An 18,697-nucleotide genomic window follows, 5' to 3' on the forward strand; every position below is an offset into this window, starting at 1 on the left:
GAGGTCAGCGTGGAACAGATCCTCCCACCTGCTCCCGCAACATTCTGTCCCCTTCCCGCAAAAATGTGTGATATTTCACCCCGCTCTGTCCCTAATCTTCCTCTGTCATGGTTTTCAGCACACTGTTTGTTGCTCTTCAACTGTGTCCCAAGCACTTTTTTATACGTATATTTATGTTTTGCAGGAGTCGTCCAGCTCCTACACACACATTCGTGTCTGGTCCTACACTGTACTCGGTTGCCCCGTGACCAACATGACTCAGCCACGTGGGAGTGCAGGCCTCTTCTCTTAACTCAGTGCATAGCTGTAAGTACCACATGAATACTTCCAGGTTGACTGGTAAGGGCCTGGATGAATTTCATTAATTTCATTATCAATTTAAACTAAATGTGCATTTGTGAGTGTGAAGGGTGTCTTTAAAGATGAGCCAACAAAAAACAATAGGGAATTCAACAGACTAAAACGGTGTACAATACTGTTTGCTGAACATTCCTCTACAATCGTGCAGTTCATTGGCACTCTCTGTGTTCTTTCACTTAATCATTTTCAGAGTGCTTAGATGGAGCCATCTAAGGCTGAAGGCCACTGGGTTGTTGAGAGAGTAAATAAAAACAGGAGAGTGTCTGTTTTGCAGGCTGTCAGGTCCCCATTCACTGACCCATAGAGAAGGAGAGGAGGTGGGGAGAGGGCTGCAGGCTGCCAGCTGATCTCACTGATCAGGTCGCTCAATTCCAGGTCGAGCCCTGGAGCCTCTCCTCAAAGCCACTGACAGCCTGACAGCCCAGCCTAGCCCAGCACTTCCAGAAACATCTGTCAGTCTGGCCACTAGGGCCCTGGGTCCTCATGGGAGCCCATGCACTGCTACTTGTGTGTGCAGCAGCTGTCATCATGGGCCCCATCCCTGAGCTAAGGGGGAGGCGTAGGATGAGGGCAGGAGAACAGAACCACTAGATACCAGTCAAACATTAAGATGCACCCGCAGTCGCCAGGAAGAGCAAGGGCCACACACACACACACACACACACACACACACACACACACACACACACACACACACACAACACACACACAACACACACACACACACACACACACACACATTCACACATAATTGACCATACTGACGGTCTAAAAGCATGGAAGATGATGGAGAACCCCACTTCTGGAATGCCTTAGTATTTATTGTCTGGTATTTGGTAAATGAGTTGTTCAGTCAATCACTCAGGTCTCAGGTAATTAAGTTCTGTATAAGACAACATTTTGACAGTGACTTAATGTCTACTACACACCATGTGTTTATGAGTTATCCTTTATACTGCCATGGACAATGGCACTGCCGCTAAAACATCAGCTATCAAAGGTATTTATCAAATAATTTTCAGGAAGATGTCATGTATACATTATGGAACCATTTTAAGTCATTGATAGAGAAGTTTTTAATGAAGACATTGTTATTGTATTTTAATCCGCTTGCTTTTCCTGTGTGCTGACAGGCTGAGGCCTTGACTGTCTTGCTGAGGCAAACCACCTGTTTTTGTACTGATAATCATGCACACTGCTCAACTCTCAAGGACATATTCTGAGATCACTGCAGCAACTTCTATAGCGATGGGACGGGAGAATACCGCCCTTTGTGTGATGAAACCTGTTTTTTCTACTCACATAATTCTGGCTGCGCCCAGCTCCTCTTTGGAGTTTGTTCATATTTGGTTGTGACACATCTCCCTCTTTTGCAAAAGATATAAAAGTACTATTCTAAATTCTGATTGCTGGTCTCTGTCTCATCCATATAAAAGTCTTAATATAATTTATCTAACAGTCATGCAACACGTCATTCAAATGCACTTTGATAGGATTGGGCAGACCACCTTCTATATCCAGTTCAATATCGTACAATATCTTACCTGAAGCATACCATATCCTTGATCTTCAATAGTTCCCTCACAGGTAATGTGCAATCGCAAGAGTACGGTACGGGAGCTTAAACGGCCAAAAGGACATGTCAATTCACAGTCTAGGACCCTGACAAACAGGCTGTTTTCTTTATTCATAGTTACTATGACAAACACAGTATTGCTATTCTTTCTGAATTACAGCAGCAACCTTTAGTTACCATTGCACATGGGCGTAACAATGCGTATGGACGCTATGGACGTGTCCATACCAATATTTGGATACGTTTAAAATGTCCATACCAATTTTGAATGGGTAATTGCACGGCATTCGGGAAATAAATGGTTCATTTTACCCTCATGCGTGTAGTGTACCTTCTATCAAAGACGGCGTGTCATTGGTGGGGACAGCCTTGCTATCTGTGATTGGCTCATCTTCCTGCACTAGTTATAGTTAGTTATCGTTGCTAGGTTGGTAGTTAAGCGCGCGGAGACAGCAGGATAATGTCTGCTTCGGGCAGGATAATGTCTGCTTCGGGCAGGAAAAGGAAACTGACGGACATAAGAAGCTATTTCACCAAATCAACAGTAAGTTTATCACAGAACAGTCTTTTAAAAACCTGTTCGGTCACGTCCCCCTTCAGTGAAATGTCGCTTCACACACTGTGGAGGCGACCGTCCGAGCTGCTAAAATGACATCTAAGTTTTGTTTAATTTATGCTGTCTGAGTGGCTGTAAATGTCGTGGCTTCCACGGATTGATGTAGGAATGCACAACGAACTGATTGCACTCGTTTAAACCTTATTACTCTGATCTGATCAGTCTTGTTTTAAGCTAGTCGGTTAAAACTACGGTTAGCATCTTAGAACTCTGATAACAAACTAACCGTATTCATTGATCAAATAATACAGCAAACCAATCTCGACCAGACAGACAGGTATACTGTATTTCATGTGGCTTTCCAAAAAAAAACAATTCTCAATCTTGCCAATCTTGTCCCCTGTGAATCAAAAGGGATTTGTCACTATCCACCCCAGAATTGGTTAAAATGCTGGAAATTGAACCCCCAGACCCCCCATCTAAACGCCATCAACCTACGCGCTCATTATGTCCCCACCAATGTCAACACCATTGTTACGCCCTTGCCATTGCAATTTAGATATATTTCACTAATGACCTTAAATTTAACTTCTGAATGGATTATATCATAACAAGAACTTAACTGTAGTTCATCATAAAAATCCTCTTCTGTCAGACTGTGAGCCTTTCAAAAACAATTGGCTAGGTTGCCTACAGGGTGCCAAGCACAATTTATCAAAGAAATAGCATTTTCAAGGAATCGTCTCTCAAATCCGCCAAACGCAATCTCTGAGAGAATTTTCAAATGAAACAGACTGGCGACTGGAGAAAAAGCTTAATATAAAAACAATAATAGATTTAAATCAGTCCCATACATCAGCAGCTGTCCCGATACCTGGCTGTTGTGGCACTGGGCTTTAGTTACTCACCTTTCCCATTTAGGAAAATTGGTAAGGCTTTGTCTGGTGAACGTCACAAGGCCTGTGGGTCCTGAGGAGAGTAAACAATACAACTGAGCCTCTTCTGACCACACAACACATGAATCCACTGACCACTGAAATATTAGATGTTTGAGAGGGCATGCTCTTCAACTCTTACTGGATTCGGTGACTCTCCGGAAATAACACAGCAAGGTTTTCAGTTTCTCAATCTTTCGTGGAGAGGTGCCCTCAAACAACCTTATAAAAAAGGAAACAAAAAAAAGGAAATATGGTCATTTTGAAAATGATTTAATATTTACAGATTCTAAGCCATTTGTAGAAACCCTACAGAAGCATACCAATTCTACTGCCTGTTGTGCAAAGTTTGTGTATCTTTATTCACAAAGAGCAATCAATTCCAACTTGACTGATGGCTGTGACACATCATCACACTGCTCTACATGTGACTTCAGTTATTGTTGAGCCCTGTGTGCTTCTTGGCTCCTCTCTGCTCCTGGCTGCCTCCCTCCACCCCACCCCACCCCACTCCAATCCACTCAACTCCACTCCACCGGTGGAGGCCTCAGTCAGAGACACAATGGCAGTGCCCCAGGCTGCTGCTGTGCTACATCGCTGAAGCCAGCACTACACTGAGAGGGACCCTGGAAAAAAAAAGGGAAGACGGCCTTTTTTCCTTAGGCTTCAAAGTGCACTAATGGTCTGAAGGTCCAGGATTAAAAGGCTTGAGAATAAGGCATTCAAATACAGCAACTGCCCTCTTCTCATGGCTCTTTTCTATACGAGTAACACAGTCTCTCTCCCTCACACCCCGGTATTCATCCACTAGCCATGGCCAGAAGAGGAACAAATGGAATGACAAAAAGAAAGCTGATGCACTAAAAGCCCTTCAGGGGAAAGAAAGAGCTCATTTATTACAGACTATTCCTGCATGGAGCTTCTTTTTCCACCCCTCCCTCTTAGTCAATAGGGCCAATTTTGTGAAATGCAGGCCCGGAAGGCAACCTGTTTCTGACATGAGAGTTGTTGCTAAGATGAGAGCAAGCCTTTAAAGTTGGAAACAAATTGTTGCCCTTTGGTAGAAAATAAATTATTATATAATACATATAAATAAATAACAAAACTGGAAATGGGAGGAAGTGGTAGGACTCCATGTTTGGTTGGATATGATGTCCATTGAAATCATGTGGCCCTATGCTGTTACACTTACAATGGCTATTCAGACACGTACTGGACATGCGGGTGAAAGATAGACTCAGTTAAAAAATCATAGTTTGTCCATTCAATATTTAAATTGTGGAAAAACATGTATGCATAGGTCACTTTAAACAAAAGCATTCTAGGTAAATGAGTTGACTTGTACAGCAGCCATTCCATTTGCCCATATATTGTATGGCTTCCAGACTGTACTGTTTACAAGGAAATCATTACACAACTTCCTGACTCATGCAAATGTCCAGTTTTGGGCAAACAGCTCTGAGCTCTTTATTGAAGGGCACACCTTGACGGTTCTGCCAAAACAGCAATCCACTTATCAACCTCCCTCTTGCAACAATCAGACAGTGGACAATTTACAAACTGATGGACAGTCTCTCAATTAGAGAGGACTGCACCATAACGATCCATCGGCTGCTTGGATAAGCTGTCCTGTCTTCCTGCTCATGTGCTGAAACCCTCTCTCTGCAGAGCAGCTGCAGGCTAAGGGCTTTGCCTAGTCCTGATGTGCAAAAAAACTGCAGCTTCAGACTGACCCCATCTCCTATAAAAGGAGATGCATCTGAAATGACATTGATCCCATTCCAGCCCAAATGAATATGTGTAGTCTGCAGTAACTGTGATGATGTCAGAACAGTCTGAAAAACAAAAACGCTAACACCAATCATTACTGGAAGGGTCATAAGTCTGGTTGACAAATGGTTGACAGGTTTTGGGTTTAAGTCCATGGTGTTAGAGCACATACCAAACGGGGAGAAGAGTGCATAGTGCTTTGACCTTTCTGGTATTTCTACCAGTTAAACCATAATTTCCTGAAAAGTGAACTGCAACTTAAAGGCACCACAGACTAGGGAACAATGAATAGAGATCATCCAATCTGCAGGTGACGATGGTGCAGTGGAAATGAAAGGGCTTGAAGTTCACAAGAGAATGTTTCTAATGTACTGTATGTTCTTGTTGATAAGACAAAAAGATTCTGTATATTCTTGTTGATAATACAAAAAGATACATTTTAAAGCTTTGCAATGGAGAGCTGAATATAATTGTATTGAGTTGCTGTATAAAAACTGTGTTCATTATGTTGTTGGATTTGAAATTCAGAGGCTATTCTGGTGTCTACCTATACTTCATGACTCATTAAAACGGAGACAAATTGACTCAAGAAGCATCCCTGGACAATATCCTCTGGCTTTCCCGTAGTCAGGAGTTTATGTGTGTGTTCTGTTAGCCAACACCATGGCACTAATTTTGTTGTCAAATTGATAAATTTAATTTGTTTCATCATCATCTGGGCAGAAATTCTGTTCGAGATACAATTTACCATGCACTCCCACCCAGTGTGAACCCACTTCAGTCAGAACAGCTCACGTTTTATTAGTTTAGTGGGGGTCGAGGGGAGGAAAACAGACATGAAAATGGGATTGTCACACCCATCTGCCAATATGACTGACAGGCCCAAATAATTTACAAAATGTCATATAGCCGTAATAGAAAACTATCCCAGCAGTGCATCCTGAAATCTAATAAGAGACAGAATAACAGGCCAGTAATAAATCAGCTCCACATTCTCATGCAGCGAGGTGGGTCCAGAGCGGTCAGCGTCTGATGGATGGGGACACGCACACTGACGAGATGGATAACTGTGTACTTTATCACAGCCTAGCACCGCACAACACTCATCCGTTTTAATTACCTTTCATAAGCATTACTTTCAGCCAGTGTGCCACATGGCCAGTTTCTGAAGTGATAACAGTACTGGGTAATCAGATAGACGCCTACATGTCCTCTACACAACACTGCATCCCACACCATAGCATGGCACAGGGAGATTCACCAGAGTTGATAAAAAAATACACTAAACTACTGTCACACCACTTAAGGTCAAAGAGCAAAAATATACTAAACTACTGCCACACCACTAAAGGTCAAAGAGCAGGATGACAAATATATCAACAACACAGAAATAAACAGTTGTGGACAGAAAAAGACACTGCAGATATCTTTAAAAACAATTGAAATTAACCAGATACTTTGGCCCACCAGAATTATTTTCTCCACTATAAATATTACATATAGACAAACAAAATATTTGTATGCAGTATTACTTTACATTATTATTAATGTTTTTTTATTGGATATTCTAAATCTACAGTTAATCATCTTTAAAATAAGGGAGCATTTGTTAAAATCTGTGCAGCCAATATAGAGGAATTAGTACAAATGTTTGAGGCATCATCAGTTTAACAGAAAATCATGTTTTGGGAAAATAGTTGCCCTGTCTTCACCGCTTCTGGTCCAAAGAGGTCAGCTAGGCTATGCCCTGTGCTCAACGAACAATCATTTAACAGGTGGCTGAGACGCATTGGATAAGCTGGTGAGATATGAGCACCACATTGAAACACCACATTGAGTTCCTGAAACATGAACATGAACGATCAGTCAATCAAGAAGCTCAATCTGATTAAAATTGTATGGAAGAATTTAAGAATTTTTAATCGATTTTTCTCGATTCTCTCTAAAACGATTCTGTCTCGATTCAGAAAAGTTTATAGTAGATTTTGTAATAAAAAAAAAAAAACATTTTTTTTTTTTTACACATCCATTTTATGTTGAAATCGATAATCGGTTTAAAATCGATAATCGATTTAGAATCGAATCGTTGACCTCTGAATCGGAATCGAATCGAATCGTGAGGTGCCAAGAGATTCCCACCCCTACATTTATTGGCCCCGAGTCATACTTCTTTGGAAGTTTTATTTAGTTTTATTTTATGCTATTTTGTTGTCGGATAGCTTATAGATTAAGGTATGTATTTACAGGAAACTTAGAATAATGGTATGTGTAAAAAATTTGAATAAGGTGAGTCTATTTAAAGGGGGTGAATACTTATGGGGGTGAATACTTATGCAATCACTTATTTTAATGATATTAAGGTATATTAAGGTATATTTACATTTTTTTGACATAACTGTGTAGAAATCTGTTTTCACTTTGGCATTAAAGAGGGCTTTTTTGTGTTTTTCTTTGTCCAAAAAGCCAACTTATATTGACCATGACTTGATTTATAAAAGCAATAAAAGGGTAAAACATCCAAGGGGGTGAATACTTATGCAAGGCACTGTAGATTTTAAAAGGGTTGGTAAAGACCAAGGATTGAGGCTGACACATGTTGATGCTCCCATTTGTGTGTCTATATGGTTTCTACAGTGCCCTCCGCAATTATTGGCACCCTTAGTGAATGTGCCCAAAACAGGCTATGAAAAAATATTTGTTTGCTGTTTATCCTCTTGGTCTTTCACTCAAAATATTTACAAAAATCTTACCTTTTCATTGAAATAAATGTATTGAAAACTTTTGGCAAAATGATCTCCAAGGATCACAGCTGGAGAATTGCAGACATTTGTTGAGTCTTGGGGTCAGAAAGTCTCTAAAACTACCATCAGACGCCACCTACATCACCACATGTTGTTTTGGAGGGTTGCCAGAAAAAAGCCTCTGCTGTCAATGAAAAACAAACTAAAGTACCTACAGTTTGCTAAATGGAAGTCAGACTTTCAATTGGACTGAGTTAAATGGTCAGATGAGACCAAAATAAAGCTTTTTGGCAAAAATAACAAAGGTGGGTTTGGCGTAGACAGAAAGATAGCCATACAGAAAAGCACCCCATACCCACTGTGAAGTATGGTGGCGGATCTTTGATGTTGTGGGGCTGTTTTTCTTCCAAAGGCCCTGGACATCTTGTTAGGATACATGGTATCATGGACTCCATCAAATACCAGCAGATATTAAATGAAAACCTAACAGCCCCCTCTAGTAAGCTTAAAATGGGCCATGGTTGGACCTTCCAGCAGGACAATGATCCGGAGCATACCTCAAAATCAACACAAAAATGGTTCACCGACCGCAGAATAAAGGTTTTGCCATGGCCATCACAGTCCCCCGACCTAAACTCCATAAAAAAATCTGTGGGATGAGCGGAAGCCGAGTCTTCAAGCGTTGACCACAGAATCTGAAGGATCTGGAGAGATACTGTATGTAAGAATGGTGTCAGATCCCGCGCCATGTGTTCACCAACCTAATAACGCATTTTAGAAAAAGACTCAGAGCTGTTATCTTGGCTAAGGGAGGCTGCACAATTTATTTAATTAAGGGGTGCCAATAACTGTGGCACACATGTTTTGAAGAATAATATTTATTAAATGTAAAAACATCAAAATTCTTTCAATTATTTTACCTCAATGAAAAGGTAAGATTTTTATGAATATTTTGAGTGGAAGACCAAGAGGAACAGCAAAGACATATTTTTTCGTAGCCTGTTTGCTCATATTCACTAGGGGTGCCAATAATGGTGGGCAGGACTGTACATACAGTATCTCTGCAGATCCTTCAGATTCTGAGGTCAACACATTTTCAGATTCGGCTTCAGCTCTTCCCACAGATTTTCTATGGGGTTTAGGTCTGGGGACTGTGATGGCCATGGCAAAACCTTTATTCTGCTGTTGGTGAACCATTTTTGTGTTGATTTTGAGGTGTGCTTCAGATCATTGTCCTGCTGGGAGGTCCAACCACGGCCCATTTTAAGCTTGCTAGAGGGGGGCTGTTAGGTTTTTATTTAATATCTGCTGGTATTTGATGGAGTACATGATACCATGTATCCTAACAAGATGTCCAGGGCCTTTGGAAGAAAAACAGCCCAACAACATCAGAGATCCGCCACCATACTTCAATGTGGGTATGGGGTGCTCTTCTGTATGGCTCTTCTGTATCTTTCTGTCTACGCCAAACCCACCTTTGATGTTTGTTGCCAAGAAGCCTTATTTTGGTCTCATCTGACCATATAACTCTAATATAAAAGTCTGACTTACATTTGGCAAACTGTAGGCACTTTAGTTTGTTGTTGATTGACAGCAGAGCCTTTTTCCTGATAACCCTCAAAGACAACTTGTGGTGATGTAGGTGCAGTCTGATGGTAGTTTGGAGACTTTCTGACCCCAGGACTAACCTCTGCAATTATCCAGCTGTGATCCTTGGAGATTCTTTTACCAGTCGAACCATCCTCCTCACGGTGCGTGGGGATAATTTACCGATAGGTCCTCTTCCAGGCTGATTCCTGACATCTCCTGTCGCTTTTAACTTCTTAACTATTGCCCTGATTGTGGAAGTGGGTATTTCCAACTGTTTAGATATTTTCTTATTTCCCTAAATCCGGATTTCAGCAGCTTAACAACTTTTTGTCGCACTTTGACACTGAGTTCTTTTGTCTTTCCCATCTTGATGAATGACTAAGGGTATTTGGCATGTGTCACCTCATATTTATACCTCAGTGAAGCAGGAAGCCATGGTTGACCACTTAAGAGTTCCTAATGAAACAGGTGAACTGAAAAATGTAGAACATGACTGGTAATATACTTCAGTTAGATTTTAACTATAGGATTTTCTAGGGGTGCCAATAATTGTGGCACCCATGTTTTGGAGAAAAATATTTTATGTAATGTCAAAAAAAATATTTCTTTCAAGAATTTTACTTTGATGAAAAGGTAAGATTTTTGTGAATATTTTGAGGGAAAGACCAAGATGATAAACAGCAAAGATATATTTTTTCATAGCCTGTTTTGGTCACATTCACTAAGGGTGCCAATAATTGTGGAGGGCACTGTACGTCTGATCCACCTGCAGAAACCCTCTGCTCACAGCTGCCCATTCCCACAAACTGCTATGAACAAGTTCTACTCTGCTTCTGATACTTTATATACATACTGGGTGTCAGACTATTCTCCCCTATAATAAATGAACGCCATCTCTGAGATTTTCCCTGCTTCATAGTTCTGGTTATCTGTATAACACCAACCTTATGAACATACTGAATTCCCAACCAATACCTTAAATTCAAATTCAATTTTCATCCTTTATCAATCTTGTTTATGCCCTGTGTATGCTAATATGTTTTCTCCTGATGCAAGTATGCATGTATCTGCTTGCTTCTTGTTCTCTCATCTCCTCACGGCTTCTGTTCTACCAGAGGATAACCCAGAACAGTACTGCAGCTGCTGCAGAAGCTTTGTTCTAGACGTCAGAGTTTAGACAGTTTCAACCATTGGTGCACTTAATGTACACAGATACTTGACCGAGTTCTACAACACAATTACAATCCAAGAATAAAGAAGCCAATATGTTTTTAATCTTGATTACTATACTCATAAAAAATATTGCGTTGTTGAGTGAAAATGTGTACCTGAAGAAATTGATATCTGGGTAGTTGGCATACTCCACATATGCCTTTCTGGAGTTACGTCGAGGAAAGGTGCAGAAGAAGGCATTGGCCAGCAGGCAGGCGAGCTGCTCCTGGGACAGCGTGATGGAGTGATTCATCCTCTGCTTCAGCAGGAGGATCGGCTGCACAGGGGGAGAGGTGAGGCCAACAGCACAAGGCCAGGAGAATTAGTTTAACCATTTAACATGGGGGGGGCAGAATCACATTACGCAAATGGTCTGCAGTAATTAAGGTGCTCTGCAGGATTCTTGGAGCAGCCATCAGCATCAGCACAGAGGGCCATCCATCTGTGCTGCTTGGACCTAAAGAGCCCCTCGATGGCATACTGGATGACTAATCAATGCAAACATTAATGACAAGGACATAAATATAAGCTAAGACCCTGGCGACCGCTATGTAAAGGCAAAGCACTCAGGATAAGCAGAAGCAGAATAAGATGCAATGAAAAACTAAACAGACATATCAAGCCCTGATCCTGATTATAGACCTGATGAAGCCTCATTTTATACTTTATATGCTCATGAATGAGAACAGTGGAATTAATTAAAGTTAATCATAAGATCCCGCAGTTTGTGACTGTGTGTTTGCATGTGTATAAAATCCATGGAGTAACAGTTCAATACAGGACTGGAATTACTTATATTACCATACACACTAGGGCTGAACGTAGTGCTGGGCGATATGGGTAAAAAATGATCACGATAGATATTTATATTTTCATTCGATAACGATATAAGACGATATAAATTAAGTCTGTTCCATTTGCTTCAGACAAGAACGCCTGTACAAACCAAAGGTTTCAATGTTTCTTTTTTATTGTAAACCCAACATTTCTCAACTTCAAATCAAATCAAAAGTGGAAATATACAGTAATCTTTCCAAGTAAACAAACTGATGTCCGATAATAACCGGTTCGTCCGGTTGAGTTTAAAAACATCAGCTAAATGTGTGTAATGCGAAAATACGATGATAAACCAATAAACAGGAGCCCTGGCTGTGAAGCAATCCGGGGGTTGGGGTTATCCCCTCAAGTCTAGGCTACGAGATTCAGCCCTAACAAAGCAAGAAGTTCCGATCATTTGAACGACAGCAAGAAATTAACATTTGCGAATAAAGTGCTAGTTAGCAGGCTAGCCAGCTAGTAGGCACTTGTATGTAGACGCTTTAGCTGCACAGTAGTCTACACTCTGACCTAACCATAGACAACGCAGCGATTTAAGACTTTTGAATGCCCCGCAGCCACCCTGACATTTCTCCGCAACTTCCTGCTGCATCACAGAAATTAAATGGACTGCTGTTCCTAATTATTCTCTATCGACATTATCGATATTATTGAAAATGAATTAATGTTACGATAGCTTTATCGAGGGAATTCATTATCGCGATAATTATTTTTATCGTTTTATCGCCCAGCCCTAGCTGAACGATTAAATGCATTTGCGATAAAATTGGGATTTGATAAAACGCAATTTCCTAAACGCAACGTGCGCGATTACTTGTGTTTATACTTACAATGAATTTGTTTAAATTACTTATACGATTTGTTGTTCTTGTTTATGTAATGAGCAGTTAAATAAAAATGTAAAATGTGGGAAAGAATATTTTACACTAAATGTATCTAATATTGTGTTGGTCATATTTAAGTCATTCATAACGTTTTGTTGGGGGGGGGAAATACACACACAGCTCTAATACACACACACAAGGAAATCTGTGAAGGAAGGGTGCCACATTTTTTAAGTAGTGTGGCACTGCATAGCAACGAGATTTGGGGAGTAACAATGCAAGCTTGGAGCTAACTGGTAGAATAAGAGAGCGTACAGTACACTTGGGACGATTACCTCTGTGGTTATCCCTCTAAAAAAGGAGGCTGCTCATGAAGATTGGCAGCGTTGATAGGAGCGGTGGTGTGGTGACATTTCATACATGACTTGTTCCCAAACAACAATGGAGGAGCGTGATGGTTTTGTGTACATGTTGCCATGGTTATAGCATGACATGCCAAGGTATGTGGCTACACGAGGGGTCTGATTTAAACACACGCTACTTAAACATTAGGCCTTTTCTGACCTTTCGTCTGGACATTTGGAGGAGTAACATTGACCACTGAATAAACAAGGAATTGATCACGATGGTTTGTCACTAGCAAGTGTACATGTTAATCTTAAAAGGTAAGCCTACTAGTTTGGTTCTGTTTGAGGGCGAGGGAGGTGGGGGTTCAGGCTCATGGCTCTGTGAAGCGCCTTGAGACAATTTGATTGATTTGGCACTATAAATAAAATTGAATGGACAATTACAATGGCTTCTAACAAAACATTTTCGTCCCACCACATAAAATCTTATCTCTTACTACAATGCTGATACAAGCCCAGCCAAGTCTCCCAACCACAGGGCTTTCAGAAGCATTACCCATGATCAGAGACATGTAAATAGTGACCCCTGATGGCTCCCTTGTGTTTGTACGTACCTGTGTGCAGAGGTGAGGGGCACTGAGTGCCAGCTGCACCATGCTGGGGAGGAGAACCTCAAACAGCTGTTGGACCTCATTCAGCTCCAGGGCCTGCAGGGAGGGAGCAAACAGGCAGGTCAGTTCTGACTACACTGAACAGACTCCTATTTAAAACCATTCTGAGCAGCATGCCAGTGTGAGCATTCAATGGTGTTACGTGACCACATACGGAGAGCCTCTGAATAAATGGTAAAAACATTTTCATATTACCATCATAAAAAACAAAAGTGGATGGAGCAATGAATGTGGGCAGTGTACAAGCACCGATACTTAATGTTCAGGATAAACTGAAAGTTATGTTCGTTTTTTCCCACTGACAGACTCAATCTTGGTCAGATTTTCTTATTGTTCATAGGGTTGTGATTACTGCAGGTGAAAAACAGGTAACCTCTGGAACTGGAGGTATCCACTGAGTGTGTGAGTTAAACCCCTGGAGGAAGAGGAGAGAGTGATATTGGCTTCCTGGCTTCATATCAGTCTTCTAATGAGAAATAAAGGCAAACCCCTACAGACCAGAAATAAGGAGAGGATAACTGTTCACAATTGCTAGAAAAACCCTGCTAGGCGTGACATCACCAAAACAATAGAAGTGTACCTTATAAATGTACATACGTAAAAAGAAAATAAAATAGTTCTGTCCTCCCACAGTATAAATTACATCTTATGGAATGCAAACTGTGCCACTCACTACTTCACTTGACAGACCCCAGGGAGACTAGCGACCACTTTGTGGAAGCTAGTGGGGATCCCAAATACAACCACAAACAACAACAACAACAACAACAACTACTACTTCACGACTAACTTCTAGGGGAATCCTAAACTTGCTTGGCTTCTCAGCATCTCTGAGGTTCCCTGAAACACAGGAGCATTAACACCAATCCCAGCGGAGATTTACAACCCTCTTATTTGGAAACATATGGGCTCCAAATGTCACAGTGATCAGTTATCCCCGCCTCTTCATCAGAGTTAGCGGCTGTGCGCTTGCCAGATTAAATGGAATTCCTGGAACGGATGCAAATGGCCAATCTAGGCGAGAGGCGCAGGGCAGGGCAGTGCACTTCTGAACAGGAAGCCTTGGCTGGCCATTTAGTAAAGGAGCATTTATAGGGGCGCAGTGGAGGCCTGACTAAACGCTGTCATAAGAAATGACCCAGCTGACATCATAAAGCGCTCTTCTGGGTGTAATAGATGGAGCGGCCTGACAGGCTGGGCTGGGGAGGAGAGCTGAGGTAGCAGGAGCAGGGGCAGGGGCTGGGGCTGGCTAAATCACTGCCCCTGACAGCTATTCACACAGATTACACTAACTCTCCACACACATCTCATGCACACAGGCCTACTGGCCTCAGTGGCCTTTCCATCTGACAAAACAATCAGGAGGGAGAAGTACTGTCAGACAAAAATGAACAGACTACTGGTAAGGCTTAGGATTCCCCATCCTTAAATAAGACTTCACTCTCTGGGCACTACAAAAGAACAACTGCCAATTTCATCACAACAGTTGAGCAACTTACCTACATAAATCGAATAAGGGTTTTATCTGTAAGTAATTAATCAATCTATTTGATCTCTTTCATAATCTTCAAGTGTCTATCTACTTATTCTACCCTTTTTTACCAAGAGGAGAGACTGCACGGAGCATGAGGGAGGAAAGTGAGAGATAAGGGCTGAAGGTGCTCTAGTACTACAGCAGTGAATGTACACCATTCTGACATCCATCAGGTCTCAGCGCATCTGACTTCTTCATTTAATGCTCAGCAGCATGACGCCTTACAAGACACATCCAAATTTGACTTTCATTTCTGACAGTCATTACACCTCTGCTGTCAAGATGTGCTCCCCAAACCTTTCAACGTTAAACAATTATCCAAGCATCGCAGGAACACTACACTAAATGTAATTAAATTAAGTCTTTTCACCAGAAAAGGAACCAGACATTCATACACACTTACACGGTTACTGAGGCTACAACACAAAATGAAAGCAGTCAAAAGGTTGGTGATGTACTAACTGTTTGTGAATCACCAACATTAAAGACTTGCCAAGGGAAATCTGCTGATAAAGATTCATACAATTAAATACAAATGTGTAATCAAATGCATTCCGATACATGGTGCTACCCCACCCCCCTTGCAAACAGTTTTCAGTCAGAGTTTCAAAACATAAGAGTACAGTGTCCTCTGTTGGCCGTACATGGAAATAAAAAACGTGTTGATCTTCTGACAAACAACCTTTGCTAAATCCTAGCCCTTGATGCAAATAGCCCTAAACGTTCAGAATGACACTTGATTCATCTGAATGCTGGACAGAAAACCACACAAATGAGAGCATAAACATAGTAAAGTCTTAATAGACATAGAAAATGATCCAAAAGTCCAAAAGTCTGAAGGATGCCTCCTCAGCCTAACTAAGCCCCATGTGCTGCAGTGCATGTATTTTCACATATCAAGTGCATAATACACATTGGGGTATGTCAGTTGTTATTTCAATTAAATAGACATAGTTGCAACCCTCTGTACATGATGCTTTTACATTAAAAGGATCCATATTGTTTCCCTGTATTCGATTTGATGAAAGTCTGTGAGCCAGTGATTCATCAGATTCCATCAAATGACTTTCTAAACTCTTCAAAAGCACCAGACAGAATCTGCAGCTGACTGTGGCCACATCTTTCATGATCTCAACCTGCCTCACTGACAGAGCCCTCAGGGTTACTTTATGTCTGTCAAGTAAAGCTGTGTATTCCACTCTTACACACAATAGAAAATGTGAGAGAAGACCCTTGTGTGTATTGTGATCTTCTGTATAGAATACTGGCAGTCCGGACAAAGCAGTCATTTGGAATAATCCAGATTCTCTCCACCAGTCGGTTTTCTATCAAGTCTTTGCTTACCCATCTTGACCCCATCTTGCAACCACATAATTAAACTGAAAACTGGAATATAGTGAATTTCAATTGTGAACTTCAATGAAGACCTGGCACAGAACATCACAGTGGTTAGAGATGAAAAGCGTTTAAGACCAACATGTGGAAAGGTCAAAGTCATTCGAAAGCTGCGTACAAGGTCTCAGAATCAGAATCAGAAAGGTTTTTACTGCCAAGTAGGTTTTCACCTACCAGGATTTTTTTGTGGGACGTTGGTGCAAACAATAAACATACACAATAAACAATACACATATTAGGTTATTATACACATATTAAGTTATTAATCATAGGAAAAACTAAATATAAAATATATAAAAAAAATTACAGAATATGTTAAATGGAAAATGCAGGACTAGTGTGCAATTAAGAGTTCAGGATTGGAGTCCGTGTTGGGGGGCTGGGGTCCAGGGCCTTGTTAATGAGGCCAGCCGCAGACGGGAAGAAGCTGCTCTAAAAAACTGAACTTTTTTGGAGTCCTTTGTTGAGATAATTTGTTGTGATCTTCTCAGGCATTATTCTCAATTAGATAACGTGATAATCCCACTGCTCCTTCCTCTCTGATATCAGCTGGTACAGCTATGTAGTTGTTTGCTCAAGACAGTTGCTTCTCACACTAGAAATGCCCTAATACAACTTATTCATGCAATCATTGTTAGTATTAATGCATGTAACTGTAACACCAGAGGAAAAGAGAGACATGCTGAAGCACAAGACTGGACAGGAGCTTGCCTATACTCCGTTTGGGTCTCACTGCAGGCAGTTTGATTAAGTTCCATATAGATTTAATGGCTTGTCTTAATGAAATTGGATCAAGCTGTAGATCAGCACAGTCAGCTATTGATCCAATATGCTTCTGCTCAAAACCTTAATGTAAAGGTAAGGGAGCTCCAGTGGGCAGGCCAGTGCATCCGTACCGGTCACATTATAGAGCACTGGCCCTCTAATATCAGACCATCTCAACATTCATAATACGTCCATTAGCCAATTGCAGTCGCTACACCAGCCTGCACTGTTGGCTTGGCTTCTCTGATGGGGCAGGACAGTAAAGTAGACCTATAGTTGCCGGTCAGTTTCACCAGCTTTGCACTTTCAACACTTATATTACAATTACTGAATGACATTTTTCACCAACTAATAGTATCCTGTAGTGCATATTAAAATATGTCTGTAGATTTCCATCCCCCCCAAAAATGAAATGTTCAGCTGTAGTCTGTTGAGTTATTTCTAGAGTTCTTAACGTTTGGCCCCACTTTAACTGTGTCTGATACATTTTGTGCCAAGTTCTTCAGTTCTTCTGGATTAAACTAATGGAGTGTGACTAACATAACTATCCAAAAAGGGATGAGAAAGACTACAGAAAGAGATGAGAAAGACTACAAAAAGAGATGAGAAAGACTACAAAAAGAGCACAGAGTCAACTGCTTTCCCCAACAGATGACTCATCAATCCACCAGAATCATCCTTTTGAAGATGTGCACACTATGTGCTCAAAATGAATCATCCTTTTGAAGATATACAGCGGGTGAAATAAGTATTGAACACGTCGCCATTTTTCTCAGTTAATATATTTCCAAAGGTGCTATTGTCATGAAATTGTCACCACATGTTGGTAACAACCCAAGTAATTCATACATACAAAGAAAAAAAACAAATACATTCAGAAATTAAGTAATGTGTATTAATGTGAAATAACACAGGAAAAAAGTATTGAACACATGAAGAAAGGGAGGTGCAAAAAGGCATGGAAAGCCAAAAAAACTGCTGGAATCTTTCAGTAATTAGAAGGCAATCTGGCCCCTAGTCAGTGCAAATTAATATCCCAACTGATGGCCTATAAAAAGGTGTCTCATTACCAAGGTGTCACATAAGAAGTAACTCATGATTGGTAAAAGCAAAGAGCTCTCTCAAGACCTTTGCAACCTTATTGTTGCAAGGCATACTCATGGCATTGGTTACAGATGCATTTCTAAACTTCTGAATATTCCAGTGAGCACTGTTTCGGGCCATAATCTGGAAGTGGAAAGATCATCATTTCACCATAAATTGGCCACGACCAGGTGTTCCTCGCAAGATTTCTGACAGAGGAGTGAAAAGAATTATCAGAAGAGTTGTCAAAGAGCCAAGGACCACTCGTGGAGAGCTTCAGTAAGACCTGGAATTTGCAGGTACAGTTGTTTAAAAGAAAACAATAAGTAATGCACTCAACCCCCATGGCCTGTATGCACGCTCTCCACATAAGACTCCATTGCTGAAGAAAAAGCATGTTGAAGCTCGTTTAAAGTTCGCAGCACGAAATTTGGACAAGCCTGTGAAATACTGGGAGAATATGGTCTGGTCAGATGAGAGCAAAATGGAACTCTTTGGATG

The 18,697-nt window shown here is 41.0% G+C and overlaps 1 protein-coding gene across 2 annotated transcripts in view; it reads right to left on the minus strand.

The window, feature by feature from the left end:
* parga (poly (ADP-ribose) glycohydrolase a) overlaps positions 1–18,697 on the minus strand; it is a 49,700-nt gene that overhangs the window by 20,464 nt on the left and 10,539 nt on the right. For both annotated transcript variants that reach the window (XM_080849278.1, XM_080849277.1), the window contains 5 exons: positions 13,363–13,455; positions 10,857–11,017; positions 3,570–3,649; positions 3,401–3,461; positions 1,905–1,980 (listed from right to left, as the gene is read on the minus strand). In XM_080849278.1, coding sequence (XP_080705404.1) covers positions 1,905–1,980; positions 3,401–3,461; positions 3,570–3,649; positions 10,857–11,017; positions 13,363–13,455 — 471 coding nt within the window. The remainder of the gene's footprint in view (positions 1–1,904; positions 1,981–3,400; positions 3,462–3,569; positions 3,650–10,856; positions 11,018–13,362; positions 13,456–18,697) is intronic.

This window comes from Sprattus sprattus (assembly GCF_963457725.1).
Source record: "Sprattus sprattus genome assembly, chromosome: 12".
In the NCBI taxonomy this organism is placed as follows: domain Eukaryota; kingdom Metazoa; phylum Chordata; class Actinopteri; order Clupeiformes; family Clupeidae; genus Sprattus; species Sprattus sprattus.